A 16,575-nucleotide genomic window follows, 5' to 3' on the forward strand; every position below is an offset into this window, starting at 1 on the left:
GCGCCCCGGGCGCTGCTGCCGCTCGGGAGCCGCCCGCGCTCGGCCCGAGCCGGGCAGGGGCCCCGGGGGGCGGGGGCGTGCGGGCAGTGCCCGGGCCGGGCGCGCTGCTCGGGGCTGGCCCGCACTCGGCTCCCGGCAGCCATCCCTGCGAGCCGCGGATGTGCCGGTGTGAGAGCCGCGTGGAGAATAATTGTCCTGCTGAGAAGTGTTCGGGGCTGACGAGGGTGCCTTTTACCCCTTTTCCAGGTCTTTGTGTTTGATGTGGGGAAGGAAACCTGGAAGTCCTACGACTGGTCAAAAATTACCACTGTGGCAGCTTTTGGAAAGTACGATCCTGAGCTCATGTGCTATGCCCACTCCAAAGGCTCGAGGATAGTACTGAAAGGTTGGTTACATTGGAAAAACGTGGGTGTTTATGATAAGTGAATAAGAAGATAAGGTACACAGGGTCATATTACCTTAATATTTTGCATTCAGTTGTATGCAGAGTATTAAAATCACTAAGAGGATTAATTAATAAGCCTTCAATGAACCCAGGACTATAATACTTTGACATTTTGCATGTGCTGGTATACAGGGTATTGAAACCAACAGTGGATTCTGCTACAGTAGTAACGAAACCATCCCAGTGACATCTTAATAAAAGTTCTCTAACAGGGAACATCATTGCTATGGAGGAAGAGGGAGGAAAGAAAAAGCCTGTAGAAGATAGTTATTTGGGTCTGTTTTCTGGATCTTATGTGGAGTACCCAAAAGACAAAGTAAGGAAAGGGATTTTAAGTAATTTTTAGTATTTTGCACTTAAATCAGTCCCTCTGTATTAGGAAGTGGTTGAGTTATAAAACATGAATACTCAGAAACTCTGTGCAGATACAAATGCTGATTAGATAGACAAAGTCCATTACAGCTTATGTGTTGTAATTACCTTTTGGCTCTGTTAAGAAAAAACAGAATCCAAGACTACAGTGTGGAAAGCAACAAAGGTTAAACATACAAGTATTTTTTTCTAAACATGACCAGTGGAAATGCTGAAAGTGCTTTCATTTCAAGAAAGGTAGTTTACAGTGGCTAAAAGAATATTAAACAGAAGTAAGAAGACTAAAATTATAGAAAAACCAAAGGAACTTGATTTTAACACCACTGTCTCAAAGAAGTTTGGTAATCTCTTCTGGGGTGGCTTCTCAAAATTATGTGTGGGGAAAAAGTTAACTCCTTTGTATTTTGCCAGTATTGGTATTTTTCATGTTGTGTTTATATTTATTCATTAATTAAAGACAAACCTTTCCTCCTTACTATTACTGTGGTGCAAATGCATGTTAACTCTTGAAGGCCTCTTGTCTAGGTGATGTACCTCTTAAGGAAATTGTTGATCCTGCTAAAAGAGCAGCATGGATATCCCAACAGCTGGACCTCGCAAAAAAACAGTATATGGATGGAATTAACATAGATATAGAGCAAGAAGTTAACGAAACCTCCCCTGAGTATTATGCATTGACAGAGCTTGTTAGAGAAACTACAGATGCTTTTCACAGAGAAATAGCAGGATCACAGGTAATAAAAATGTACTTTATACAAACATTCAATTTAAGCTTACGAAATGTAAGGACTTTTGGCAGTGCTGTTTAGCGTATGAATATGAAAAAGTTTATGCAGATCTAAATATAATATTCTAGTGAATGCTTAATTATGAATGCTAGCTGTGATATGATCTTGTAAGAATCACTCTTTTTGACCTGTGTGAATTTAAATGAGAGATGGGCTTTGCTGAGATTTGTAGGTACACTGTTACTGCCATGTGTGAGCCCGCAGTTTTTAGTGTGGCTTAATGAATTGTTGAAAGTAGGGCAAATACAGCCTTCTGGGGCAAAAGCTTGACAGTGCTTTGGTAAACCCATCATGAAAGTTTTAAGGATTTGCATCATGCTTCATATTTTTGGTGGTTTTCATATTATATTTTAATTTCTTTGGTGCTATATATTCACTAATGGGGTACTCACTTTATTACCTTGTTTGTTTAATCAGATGAGCAGCTTCTCCTGTAGTTCATTACTATCACAGTGTGTTAAACTGCACCATTTGGGAAATACTGTCTTTAAAAGTTACAGCTTTTTTTAAAAAGAGGGCACCTAAGGACCATATTTGATACTAAGTTGAGCATCTTTCCTTCAGGTAACATTTGATGTGGCTTGGTCTCCAGCATGCATAGATAAAAGGTGCTACAACTACACTGGGATTGCAGATGCCTGTGACTTCTTATTTGTGATGTCATATGATGAACAGAGCCAGATCTGGACAGACTGTATTGCAAAAGCCAATGCTCCTTACCTGCAGACTTTGGTTGGTGAGGACAAAACACCTCCCCAGGAGTCAGAACATTTCCATTTGTTCACATGAGTAGATAGAAAAGATTGCTTTTTCTTAGACAGGTTTATTTTTTTATTGTTGCAGTGAGGCATTGATTGTGCTCAAGTATGTGTAGCCCTGATGTGAAAATAGTATCCCTGATCCTTATGACACTACAGGCAGACCTTTAGCAGTTGTGTGTTGTTACTTGTAGAGTAATATCACGTGTGAAGAACTCTTTTAGAATGACAAATGGCAGCCAGAACAATGGTGTCTGCCTGGGATTGCAAAGAACCTGAAACATTTCTCTCATCTTTGTGAACCTCTGCTCAGGGCAGATGGTTTAAAGTGTGAGCAACTGGAGCAGATACTGGGATCTCAGTAGAGCAAGCCTCTTATTCACTGGAGAGTGCAGTTGGAGGCAAAGGACAGCTTGCATCCTGGCCTGTGGCTGGGGATCATGCAAGTTCTGTAGTGGTTCTGGCTCTAGATTAGTTGTAAAAATAAAAAGCATAGAAAAAGTAAATAATGCATGTTAATTTTTATTTCCCTCAAAACTAGGATATGAAGAATACATTGCTATGGGCATTGATCCTAAGAAGCTTGTGATGGGTGTCCCCTGGTATGGCTATGACTATGCCTGCCAAAACCTATCCACGGTAAGGTGAAGATTATTTGTTCGCAATCATACTGTTAATTTTTTCCTAGGAAAGATACAACTAGATTTTGGTAATCTTGTTTCTGGACTAGGAAATACTGTGGTCTGATGGATAAGAGCATAAAGCTGGGACACAAAACAGAATATTTTGCTTGGCTGATAACTGATGAGCAGTGTGCTACCAGACAAGGCATTTTAGCTCCTTAGGCAGCATGGACCCCATGATATACAAGCACTGTATTTGACTAAGGAGCTATAAATGTTATCTGTATGAGAAGAGGGAATGTCCAAAAGCCCTACAACACTTGTATGTGCCTTCTCAACACCACTGCTTAAAGGCAGGTGCAACAAACCATAGCAAACCTATGACTGTTAGAGCATAGCAGTTTATGAAGTCTCAAATATTATACTTATGAAAAATGTAAGGACCAATAAAGGTGGAAAAGATGACAACTGTATAAGCTGAATGATATCCATTCAATCCCATATTACTGCAGAGTAACTAAAATTTACCTATTTTAATTTACTTTTCTCTACAAATAGTATCTGCTGGAGTTGCTTGGAAATTTGTTTATTTTGAGGCCTTAATGCCTTTTGTGAATTGTTCTTGGCTGTACTTCTATTCTGGAGTTCAGTATATCTAACATGAAACTCATGCCTTCTGCTTTTCTGTTCAGGATCATGTTTGCTCCCTTCCCAAAGTGCCTTTCCGAGGGGCTCCTTGCAGTGATGCTGCAGGGAGCCAGGTCCCCTATGCAACCATCATGAAGCAGGTGAACAGTTCTCTGTCAGGGGTGCTGTGGGATGAGCTACAGAAGGCTCCATTTTATGAGTACAAGGTAGGAGTCTTTTTCCAAGACACCGTGGTGTGGAGTAAGCATTTATGAACCATAGATCTTTGGCTATAAAGTTATCAGGATTAGATTCTTCCTTTTATGTTTTCTACTTTTCTTTGTTTGGTTTTTTTTTTTGTAAAGGATTGCTGGAATTCTGTGTCTTGAATTCCTAGTCTGAGAGAGGGGTGCAGTGCCTGAAGACTACAGGAGTAATAAAGATCTTTATCACTTTGCAGTCTTCTTGAGATACTGTATCATGTCAAAACCAACATTTTGGCACAAAGACATCCTATAGCTCTGTCCTTCACTTTTATAGTTATTTTCATGAGTTGATCAATAATTTGAACTAAAAAAGATTCTGAGATGCTCTTAAGATTTTCTAGCTCAGTGCCTTGCATGCATTTTCTCTTCTGCATTTGTTTTCTACATGGACACAGTGGAAGAGTCCATAAATGACTGTGCTGACAAGAACACCACAGTGTATCTATTTTGTCTTGTTTCTTTAGACACTATTTAAGTTTCACAGGTAGATGATTAAAAGATGTTGTAAGCAATGACCAGGTAAAAGCAGCATAACCTTGATAAAATTTTATAACCTCCTCTAAAACTCTTTATTGCTTTAAAAACCCCACAACCTCTAACTAAATTCACCTGTTGGGTTAGATACTGTATCTGAAATTTTATCTATATTTTAAAAGATGTTAAGATACAAATCAGCTAAGTCCTTTCATCTAACTTCAGTTAAATTGTGTCACTAAGTTACATTCTACAATTTAAAAAATATCCAAATATTTGGCTTAGAATTTTTAATTTTCCTGTGTGACAAAGAATTGGTAAATCAGGAAAATATGTAAATCTACCTAGCATGTATATCTCTGTTTTGAGTTGTACTTTTAACTGTGTTCAACAGAAAATTGATTTACTGACACCAGTGTTTAAATGTTTTTCTAGGATTCTGTTGGTCAATTCCACCAAGTATGGTTTGATGACCCTCGCAGCATTTCTCTAAAAGCAGCATATGTGAAGAGTCGAGGTTTAAGGGGCATTGGCATGTGGAATGGAAATAGTCTTGACTATTCCAGGGAAGCTGTAGCAGAACACCAAACTCAAGCAATGTGGCAAGCTCTGACACCATAGGAACTATGTGAACCCTTGATTTAGAATTATGAAAATTGGTCATTTTTTATTCTGTCTGACACTTTCACAGATTTTGAATTTATACAGATACACTGTGATTACAAAAACTTTAAAAACTAGGCAAATTAATCTTGTTATTTTATATGCAAAGCTGTATTTTCATTATTCAGAAAATTCCAGTGTTGCTTTATCAGTAGGGTTTTTTTAAGACTGCTTGTCTTTTTCACTTTTCACAATTACTCTAAGTTTTATAATGCTTGAACCCAGCATGTATCTGGTAACAAGACCAATTGATGGATTTACAGGGGCGGGCTCATAATGATGCTTTGCTAAAGCTGCCAGATGTAGCAAATATTTATTCCTGTGTTACATGGTGCAGTCTCAGCCTTCTGACTTCCCAACCCAACCAATACTATAGCTAAGTCACTTTAGAATCAGATTAAATCAGAATACTGGGTAAACAGATTGTTGATTACATGCAGCTTGGTTACGCTTCTAGATGAAAAGATTTTTTGGACTGAAAAAATTACATAACATGAAGTAGTTGCTGTTAAGATTTATATCAAATTTGTTGTTAGAAAGGAATATTCAATAAACTCCATTTTCACTGTGCTTATGTATCACATAATTCCATAGTTTCAAAAGCCAGTAACCTCTGACCTTAGCTTGAAGAGGAAGCATTAATATGGAGAGGGCTTGGATGATGTTTCCTTCCATTTCAAACTACTTTCTGAAAACTAGAAGTAAAATGAACTACATATCTATTTTTCAACACACCCTAAGATTCATTCAGTAGCCTGCTTTTCATTTTTATGGGGTGTTGCCTTTGAGATAATAGGAGATTATGTTTTCTTTCTAGTTCATATTTTCATAAAATCATTTGCCTAAAGAAATTTTTTAACTTTTTAAAATATCCATAGTGATGTAAAGATTGGATGGTGTTTAGAGGATATTTTTCTTAAATAAAATGCTGCTCTTGGTAAGGCTTGTAAACAATGGCTCCTGTCTGTGCTTTACTTGTTCTACAGCTTACAGCCCACACTTCTTGTCTGCTTCTCAGAACTCTTTCACAACCAAATTAAAGTGCAACTGGGCCCTGCTTAAGTGACTCCATTAATTAAAAAAATGTATTTAATTAGGTAGATGTAGTCATTTGTGGGTTTGGTGGTTTTTTGGTTTGATTTGGTTGGACAGTTTTTGGGTTTTTTGTTTAATTGGTTGGGGTTTTTCACTTGCTAAAGAGTTACCATAGTATGGCAGCACTACCATAATGGCTACTGCAGAAAAGACTTGGAGACTTCATCTGAGTTGTCTGCTTGATACTACAGGTGATGGAAAGCAGAAGGTGAAGCCTACTGCTCTTGCAGAAACTAAAAAATTCCCTTAACAAATCAGGAGGCTTTTCACTAGAACACTGGTCTGTAAGGCTTAAGAGAAAGTGCTAAATTTTATATGTAATAGATGTAGATATATATATATATATCTATATATCTAGATATATAGATACATATATATCTATATATATGTGTGTGTAGATATATATATATATATATATATATCTACACACATATATGTACTTCAAAATGTGTATTACTACCTATATGCTTAAATACTGTGAGATGGGTATTTGCTGAATATGCTGAAAGAGTCTTCTGGAGTGAATATGTGACCTGCAAAATCCTAACTAGGGTGAGATGACAATAATAAAACTCTCTTTCCTGTAGCAGTCAAGAATCATTAATTGATAACATTATATTTTAAATTTAGGTTCTGATTTTCCAGTAGCTCATAGCCTGCTCTTATTTAAGATACAAGACACAATTCTGAAATAGAAAATGTGAGCTTCAACCCTGAATTGAGCAAAAGTGGGTGTAGTTTTAATAATTTATTTAATCCTTTGGCATTAAAATCTTTGTTAAGTCCTATTTTTTAGAAAATAAATTGGATAATGGGTGGTTCGACTCAAGACATGTCTAAGTTAGTTCTTTTGAGAGCTGCATAATTTTCTTATCCTATAACTTATTTCCCATGAGTGTTTCACTTCCAGTAATAAATACAGCCTTGACAGCCTTTTAGCTGAGATTAATTCCTAACATGTTATTCTTCTGCTTAATATAATAACACCTGGTTTGCAAAGAGGCAAATACAAAAGCTAGAAAAAAATGAAGAGGTTTCTGATTCCTCTTTCAGAGAATTGTTAATCTCAGCACATGCATGACCTTGGAATTGAGGAAAGATAGAATATGCAAGAGTGTAAGGTGGACCAGGATCATCATTATACTGGTCCACAAGAAAGCTTTCAGGCAAGCTTTTGAACTACAGAAGACAGCTAATATCCAAGTGGCTTTCCTAATAAAAGAGGGAACAAAACCAGCTAGATATGAAATAAAGTGAGATTATCTGAGATTTTGTTTATGCTTCATAGTAATACAGTAATGATACATTGCTAATTTATAGATAGGCATACTTATAATGCCAAAAACATATTCCAGTAAGTAGCTAAATAAAGGATTACTGTTGCTGTAATTCTATAGAAACTGCATTTTAATAATTTCTCAAAAATGTAGTGTGTGTGCCTGAAAAGAACAGGAGGTTATGGATTTTAGGTTTATTTGCTTAGTAGCTATGTAGTTAATCAAAGAACATCAGCATACCACTGGGATGTTACACAATTAACTAATTTGCACTTTAAAAATAACATCTTAGTTTTAGACACATTACTAGCTTGAACTGTATGTTTAAGGAGCTGACTAATCTTACAGTAAGTGAGATTTAAAAAGAAGTGAGCTGCATTACCTCAGTAGCCTAGTACCCAAATTCCACAACATTTATATAGTTGATGTCTTTTTACAAAATACCTTCAGGAACATACAAACAAATGCTCTGAAATTCTCTTCTATATACACTAGAGAGCTGCTGTAGACTTTACAGATGTTAGTCACGTCATCTTAAATTCCTGATTTTCTGGACTGGAGAATTAAAGCTGAATGAATCTTCTTCTGTGTCAGTTCCGCTCTCAGTGCTCCTAAGTCAGATGCTGCCTGCTTTCTCACCTGCAAAAGAACCCATAATTTAAGGAATGGCAATTTAAGGAAGCTTTTTTTGGAGCTGACATGCATATAGGTTTATATAACTAAGACTGATATTTTATACAGGATGGCTGAATACAGGATACATCTTTCATCTTTAAAATTTTACATGTCTAATTAGATAGCATAGTTCTAGCACTTCTTTGTTCTATACTTTGCCTTGATGTTTTTGAGACAACTGCAAAGTTAAATTGTTCTTTCCACTCCTTGCTAGACAATGGAGAAGTCATAATGAATACACCCACCCTGGAGTACCCAGTAAACAGGGGTATGGGCAATCTCTGTGATGTAGAACACTCCTATTTCAGAGCTGGAAAGCTACCCAGTATGAAGGCCTGTACTACATCTTCCTTCCAGAAAGTGTCATAGGCAGCACTGATATGGAATAAAGCTGATGGAGAGGTCTGCCATCTGCTTGGATAGGTTTTTTTTTTTTTTATTTTGGTTGGTTGGTTGGGTTTTTTTCCCTTTAAACAATTTTTTTTCTTTTGCCATGGTCTATTTATTGCTGATCAATGCCTCACCACACCAGGTATATTTCTTCAATTACCTTTTGAATGAAATGGGAATTTTATGAACAAGATTATGAACGTTAGATTATATAGTACATTGAGTATCTAAGTTGTTTGGATGCCTTACATTCCAAATCATCTGATATCTGGTGTTCTGGGGTAATTTGGCTCGAGTGATGAAGTTACAACACCTAACACCTTAAAACTAACAGTGTAAAACAAGAACTGTTTAGCAAATATTTACTATATTTTATATTATTTAAAAGAATATTTATTTATTTTAAATATATAAAATATAATTATATATTAAATATAAAAGTATAACATAATACATATTTAAATATTTATTATATTTCAGCAAATATAATCCAATAATTTGTAAGTTCTAGTTTTTTTAACATATTGTCACATTTTGACTGTTCTAATTAAAAGGCGAAGTACCTTAATTTCTATTATGAGTTTCATTTTTGTATCATCTAGCTTCTTCCTCAGCTGATCGAGTTCATGCTGCACTGTAGCAATCTGGATGATTGTGTAATTCTGTGTGAAACAACAACAAAACTTGAAGTGCAGTATTAGTGCATCTCTTCCCTCATTGGGTGCTACTTCACTACTCAGAAACAACCCTCTAACCTGTTTCCAACTCCCTGCTTTCCCACCTGCCTGATGCCTGCCTGGCCAGCACGTTGCTCATGAGGAGTGAGGAGCACCCTTGTGCTCAGCCTAACAGCTCATTAAATCCTGGCTACCTTCTCTGGGTGCTGGCCAGTGCAGAACTGCTGTAGGAATGTTACCTTGTGCCTATCCCTTCATATAAAGCCTCTTTGTGCCCAGTCAGGGAGACCTAAAAAACCCCACCCCTGATATGCCCCTCACAAGGAGCAATAACCTGTCTGAACATAGCCAGTAATGCAATGTCAACCCTATTCATATTTTTATCTTGTAGATATTTCAAGAGAGCTCAAATAATACACATTTGTATATAATGTACACTCTTAGATTGTACATACATGCACCTTTCAGATGCAAGAAGGGGACATTTATTCTTCCTAGACTAGCTTCAATTTTGCCAACAGACTTGCTTCCATTAATGCATTTAGAAAATTAGCAGACAACTGTTGGAAAGGGTGTTTCCCCTTTTTCTTTTATCTTTTCTTTTTTAATCCCTCTCTGAACTTCCTATGAAATGCACAGTTGCACAGTAGTTGAAGTACAATGACTTCAAAAGCTACAGAAACGTTTCTTGTCCTCCAAACATTCATTACTTCCGTGTATGAAATTTGGAATGATGGGAACAAAGTAGAGCTGAACTATTCATTGACTATACTGAACAGAAGGTGGTATTGTTACAAAAAGGTACCAACAGAAAGCAGAAAGAAACAAGTGCTCAGACTCAAGCACTTCTGCAGTCTTTTTGAGACAAATGGCCTGAAGAAATTCTGTCCCTCAAATCACTGAGCTAAAGCTAGTTTACAAGTCATTGGTTGGCGATAAATTTGTTTCTTTACTTTATATTTTATACAGAAACCCCTCAGACTGTGTAAAAAGAGATAATAAAATAATACAAGTAAGTACCTTGGAGTTTGTTGTATTGTTTGGTCGTTGTCGGCTAGCTCTGGCTTCCAATTGCAAGAGCAATTTCTGGTGGTAAAGCTCTAAATCTTGCCGCAGTTTATTTAAAGTGTCCTCCAGTGAAACTGTAGCTTTCTTAGTTTCAAAGTACTTCTTTTTCCATTCCTCACGAACTGCACAGGAAAACAGTAATAGTGTGTTCACTCTTGTTCACCTTACCATAAGGTCTGCTGAAGACAGTCACGACCAGCTCACCTCACAAGCTTCAGCTGGCCAATGTACACATTGAAACATGGCAGTAGGTTTCTTTAAAATAAGCATTTAGTGAAAAAATCTTCATTAAAATTACATTCACCATAAATGCAACTGAATTTTCACACAAACATCTGCAACAAAAGGCTCTATCTGTCCAGTGGGATAAAACACAGGGTTCAAACCCCAAGTTTTATTCAGCCTGGCTGTTCTGCAGGTTCTGCTGCATGTTTAAGTGCTCCTGGCTGGTGAAGACTGGTATGCCCAGCACAGTCTGAATTCCATAGCTCTACTGTAGCAGAAAATGTAGCATTGGAGATTTAGGCAAAATTTATGCTCTTCATGGCCAGAGATTTTGAACAGCTTCATTTTATACTGACATCCCAAATTATGGGAAACAGTTTACACTTCACTATGGTTCCTCCCATGTTGTTAATGTGCTGTCAAGAGCTGGCACATAAATACCCCTGTATGCGTTGTGGCAGTCTATGGCCACTGCATACCTGCAGTGTCTTAAATGAATCCCTTCTTTCGAGGCATACTTCATGGAACCAGGATGACTGAAACATTCCCAAAAGAACTTGGCTGTTGGAGGACTCTACACCATGTAACTGAGAGTGCCTGCCAGCATGGCAGCCTTAGGAGGATATCAAATACAGACTGGATGGCTGTTCCTGCAGAAAATGCTCTTTCCTTAGTACCTTGTAAAGAAACATGCTTGCTACGTGCCCCTGCTTATGAAACTCTACAGGTTTGAGAAAAAAAATTTCAGAGGTACAGACACTTCTTAAAGAACCTGCAGAAGCTGTTTGAATCCTTGTGAAATATTCTTTATTTTACCTAACTGGATAACATAATTTAAGACAATGCAGGAGCCATTTAGGGCTTATCTCTAGCTTGCATTGCAGCTCCATGCTACTACAGAGTTCTTCAAGTACCCAAGTTTGGGGTTTTTTAAATACAGCTTCCCCATGCTGTGGAGTGCAGTGCAGCCATGTCCTTAGAGAATAACTGAAAGAATTGGCTTGATGTCTCCTTTCAATGAGCTACAAGTAATATTTAAGATTCCTAATGACATAGCTATTTTTAAGCAAAAAGAGAAAGATCTCAAAGCATCAAAATGATTAAATCTCATCTCTGTATAACCAGGATGTGACTTAGGGAAGATAGCTTTAAGTATAAACTTGAAAATAATTTAACGAAGGAAATTTGTGTAAGATTTTAATGAGATTTGACCTTGTTAAAAACCAAGCTTTGTCAAGCTTGTCACAACAGGCTTGTAACTTCCATGTCGTAAGCTGAATCCCATGAGATGGGAAGAACAAAAATTATTATGCTGCAATTTACCTGAAGCTCTATCAACACAGTATAAGCCTCTGTAAGCACCAGCCAAAGGCAGGATTAGAATATGTCAGCTGCCCTGGGCCTCAGAGAGAAGCAGCCTGCAGTAGCTCTCTGAACACTGCACGTCCATGAGACACAACTTGAATAGTTTATGAAAGCCAGAATAATCTTAACTTTATAAAATATACCACCAAAAAAAAGTGGAAGGAAACACTGCAACCATGAATTTTTCTAGCATGCTATTACACAAAATGAGTCTTCTTGGAGCTATTGGTTAGCAAACTGCTCTCTCTGTAATTAAGCTCACTGACAAGGAGACAAATATTTTCCCATTGGTTTCAGTGTAATTTCTCAATCATTCCAAATTCCAAAATAAATTAAAAGTGTACCATGGTATCTCCTCAGCTTATTTTGTTCCAGCAGCCCTTTAGCTTTTTTGATCAGCTCTTCTCTAGATTTTTCCATGTGCCTTCTGTCTTTCTTCATTTGTTGCAATTGTTCTGCCATCTTGTTTTCTAAAGATATTACAATTCTATTTAGCAAGCATCTGAATACTCTAAGTACCAAGGATCAGTCAAGATTTTTGTAAGGCACTCATCACAAATCATGCCAAAAGCTCTGTCAGAACAAGCAGTAGAAACAACTTCATTTTAATCGGGTTTCATTTTAATCTAACTTTTCAACATGGCTGGTGCTTTAGAAAAAGGGAGAAATCTATCACTCATCCAGGCATTCACACACATACACACAGACAAACATCCTTCTATATGTTTAGACAATGTATCACTAAAACTATGTAATCAAGAAATGTATTCACTCCATACATTGCAAACTCTTGCCAATGTCCAGCTGGCAGGACAATATCTCAGACTTTCACTAGTCTGCAACAAGAGGTCAAACACTTCTCACTATCCTCCTCCTCAGCAACACTACTTCTGGTTTTCTTTGCTACATTCTCACTTGAGCCTGCAGTATTTCATCTGATCTCCCTCCTTTTCTCCTTCAATCTACAACTCCACAAGCTGGGTTTTCTAGTGCTGGGAACCTGCCAAGTGCAAGGACAGCCCATGCAATCATAAATACCTGGAATTTTCTAACCATAAATTAAAATTCATAACAATACTGAGAATGAATGTATGTACAAATCCTTTCATAAAGTAGGTATTTACATCTTCATTGACTCTTCAGTCTTGATTAAATGTTCACCTCCTTGCAATTTCTTGGAATCATGTACTCACTTGCTGCCTGAATTACAGGAACTTGAACTGGATTTACAGTAAGCGCCAAAAAAGGTGGACTAGGAGGTGAAATATACTCTTTTGGACAAGTAAGATGATTTTGCTTGTTTTCATCTGCCTATAGAGTCAAAAGACGCACCTGTAAGTACATAACCATAATCCTGAATAGTTACATTAGACATATGCCCTGAAAGTGGCCTGAGTGAATGGGAGGGCTGAATTTGAATTCTGCAGGTAGGCTTTTTTATTCTGTTACCAGTACACATGATTACTAAATTACAAACAGCTGGACTTCTGCAAACAAAACGAGAACACTGAACACTTACATCACAGAGAACATACAGACAAAACCATAGATTATTGCTAACTGTTCTTGTCCATGTTCATAACCCCACAATTTACTGACATTCCCATGCAAGACCAGGAACTCAGGGCCTTAAAACAGCCACCTGATTAATTGATTATGAAATCAAAAACTGCTGATTTCTAAACTAGAATTTGTAATTGCAAATTTCAATTGTTTAGAAATATAGTTAATATTCACTAGAAAATCTGCTAAGTAGCAGTGCATGAATTAACTTTTCTCAATTATTCTCAAATCTTTCATACTTATAATGAGTCACCTGTCTTACAAAATTAGACTGTTTCTAGGTGGAGGACTATATCTATTGCTCAAGATTACTAGGAGTGTTACCTTGAAAAACATACCCGATTATCCAGTTTTTCACCAAGATCAGCTCTAGTCTTCTTAGTTCTGTTTTGCTGCAACCTAAGGTAAAATCCAAAAAGCAAGTGAAAATTCACTGAATGAAATGGTTTTTTCCCTCCTTTAATTTATTTAAAGTCTGTAAAGTAAGTCTGTATTGGTGAATTAATATTATCCATTATTTTAGAAGATTCATTATTTGCTAACCTTTGTTTTTTGTGGACATAATCTGTAGTTTGGTCTTCCATTATTTCAAAAATTTCAGCATCCTGTGTTCTGTTTCTTCTTAATTTGGTTTCTTTTTGGTGCTCACTGTTTTCTATGTTTGTTAGTTCTGTGACAGGATAGTGATGAAAAAAATATATTGATTACACTTGCAAAAATCAGGTTGGTTTGACTGTCAATGACTGGACTTTCCAACCTATATTGGAAATTCAGTGAATTAACACAGCAAGTGGTGTTATCTCTATGATTTGGAAATGTTCCATGAATAACAGAAGAAAGAAATAAAGAAAAAAAAAGGGTATTTTTGTTATAAGAATTTGTACCTGACTAATTCTGGTGATTAGACATATGTATCAACTATAGAAGAGTGGTTATATCAGCACACAGTGATAATGAAGGACTTACAAGGTAGAACTACATCTCTTTGAAAGATATTATTATTTTAAAAACAGAATATTGTTCTGATAGTGCTATTCCAGCTCACGCTTTAATTACAGATTTCTTAAAACTTAGCTTTACTTCGCTAGCTTTCTAGAACTCTTGCTTTAGCAAAAAGACAACAATAAACATTTGTACCCTTTTGATACTTAATGTGATTTTGGAGTCTTTGGTTATCCTGGCCTTGTTCATCACCATGGTTTACATGAGTAAGAGCAGTTCCTTTGGATTTGTCATTCCACTTAGGAGCATCACAGTCTTCTTGATCTTGGCTGAGATGATTCTGCTCAGAGCTCTGTAACACCAGGTCACACTTTCCAGACTCCTGATCTGCAGGATTTGAATGACTTGGTGTGAAGAAAGGTCCATCAGATCCACTTTGATCTGCATAATAATTGATAATATGAAACAGATATTATTTTATTGTAAATGTTAACCGTGATAATTATTTTTCTTCTCATTCATCATCCTCCTTCACTACACTGGTTAAGCTTACCTTTTTCTCCAAACTGGTTTTCTTGAATCCTGTTGTTATTGTCTTGCTTATTGTTTGTGTGTGAAACTGGAACAGGTTCTTTCTCACCCCATTCCACAGGACTGGGCACTTCCATACTTTCTACCTGACATCTGCTTTGTACACTTTCTAAAAATGGTTTGCTTTTTTCAGGTTTCTGTTGGGAAAGACTGGATAATCTTGATCCAAGACCAAACCTATTAGCTTCTTCAATAAAGTGATGTTTTTGTTGAGTCGATGACGGTAATGGATAAATATCTTCAAAATACCCCACTCCAGGTAATAAATACAATTCAGGATAAAGTGCCTGAAAATACACAGCATATTCATCAGACAGGACAAAAGAGAGGAGGTGCAATGTAAAGTTTCTGAAAAGGTACCTTACAAGCCATTCAATACTTACATAAGGAGGAGCAAATGACTTCAGTTCCAGCTCTGTTTCCTGCTTTGCTTTCACCTCAGAAGATAAAATATGGAAACATAAAAAATACAATACTTCTTTTATCCACCATGTTGCATGTGACATATATATTCTACTGACATTTTTACATGCTGTATTTTTTCATAACCAGCACTATAATCTCTAGTAACCTTATGGGGAAAAATAATCTTAGAATACAATTATATTTTCTGACATAGTTCTGAAACTTTGTCTATTTTTCAAAATCTTAATCAGACCCAAAAGATTACATGCATATACTGAATATTTTTTTTTATCCTTTACCCTTTCTCTTATGGTTCAAAGGATCTTATCCAACAGTCACAGGAAAAGAACGTTTTCAACTTTCTTTATCAAAAGTTGCTTCAAGCTGAATCTGGACAGAAATGCTGAGTCTCACATAATTTTCTCTATTCACCTAATACAGAACCGCAAAATATTTAATGTATATGGAAAAAAATCTAATATTATCCTACGTCTTCTTGTATTTATCATTTTCCTTCATATTCTTTGTGACATACACTTCCACATTTCAACAGTTGTCCTAAAAACAAAGTCTAAAATAGTCGATGTGTATTTGAAAGATGTGCTCCAACGTAAGGAAAAGAAAAGAATCTGAACTTACATCTAAATCATTGTATTGAATTAAACACACAGGTTACATGCAAAAAAGGAAGAGCAAATGAACATGACTTTGGTTTATGTTTGTCTTTTCATTTAAAAGACCCCTGCTTGCAAATAGAGCACAGCTCTTAGTTCTGCTTACATTGTTAGAGTTGTGAAACAGAAGACTGAGAGAGAGAACACTCAACAAATATTTAATCATGGAGATGTAATTCAGTGAGGTTACCATGACCCTAAACAACAAATAAACCAGTTGGTTTATTGCTTTACACTTTGTTATAAATTTAAACATCAAGCAACAGTAAGCACCTCAAAGTAAACCTGTACCTTTAATTTGTCTCTAAATCTTCATGTAGATTACCAGTATCTTTAATTCTCTATTAACATAAAACATTTTATTCATCTGCTGACATTATAAAGGAGGCTGAAAAATTTCTCCATTTATCTCCAAACTATGTGGGCAAGAAAATTCACCATCTTACTTATTATCATCATCCAGTTAAAAAGACCTGAATTCATTGAAAACATAAGCATACTTTCCAATTTAGATTGTACCACAGTCTTTTAAGTTTCTTTTCATGTCTTTCCACCTAGTTTTAGCATATTACTTAGTATTTATTCTAGTCTTCTGTGAGAGAATTATCACTA

At 36.4% G+C, this 16,575-nt stretch overlaps 2 protein-coding genes across 4 annotated transcripts in view; one reads left to right on the plus strand and one right to left on the minus strand.

Moving 5' to 3' along the window:
* Positions 1–222: 222 nt before the first annotated feature.
* CTBS (chitobiase) lies at positions 223–5,967 on the plus strand (the record flags this gene model as incomplete). Its single annotated transcript, XM_042030341.1, has 6 exons — positions 223–385; positions 1,343–1,551; positions 2,170–2,341; positions 2,905–3,002; positions 3,679–3,840; positions 4,789–5,967. Coding segments are annotated over 6 exons (990 nt in total), but the record flags the coding sequence as incomplete, so codon positions are not given.
* A 741-nt stretch (positions 5,968–6,708) lies between these two features.
* The window catches only part of SPATA1 (spermatogenesis associated 1), a 16,807-nt gene continuing 6,940 nt past the window's right edge, over positions 6,709–16,575 (minus strand). For 2 of the 3 annotated variants that reach the window (XM_042030331.1, XM_042030332.1), the window contains exons 5-14: positions 15,268–15,321; positions 14,847–15,171; positions 14,489–14,734; positions 13,895–14,021; positions 13,690–13,750; positions 12,982–13,099; positions 12,133–12,258; positions 10,151–10,320; positions 9,017–9,115; positions 6,709–8,027 (exon numbers count right to left, since the gene is read on the minus strand). In XM_042030331.1, coding sequence (XP_041886265.1) covers positions 7,923–8,027; positions 9,017–9,115; positions 10,151–10,320; positions 12,133–12,258; positions 12,982–13,099; positions 13,690–13,750; positions 13,895–14,021; positions 14,489–14,734; positions 14,847–15,171; positions 15,268–15,321 — 1,431 coding nt within the window. In that variant the 3' untranslated portion in view covers positions 6,709–7,922. The remainder of the gene's footprint in view (positions 8,028–9,016; positions 9,116–10,150; positions 10,321–12,132; positions 12,259–12,981; positions 13,100–13,689; positions 13,751–13,894; positions 14,022–14,488; positions 14,735–14,846; positions 15,172–15,267; positions 15,322–16,575) is intronic. The other variant, XM_042030334.1, reaches the window with a different exon arrangement.

Source organism: Corvus kubaryi, unplaced genomic scaffold (genome assembly GCF_017639235.1).
Source record: "Corvus kubaryi isolate FWS band 111438036 unplaced genomic scaffold, C.kubaryi_AGA036_p1.0 37334, whole genome shotgun sequence".
Lineage (NCBI taxonomy): Eukaryota > Metazoa > Chordata > Aves > Passeriformes > Corvidae > Corvus > Corvus kubaryi.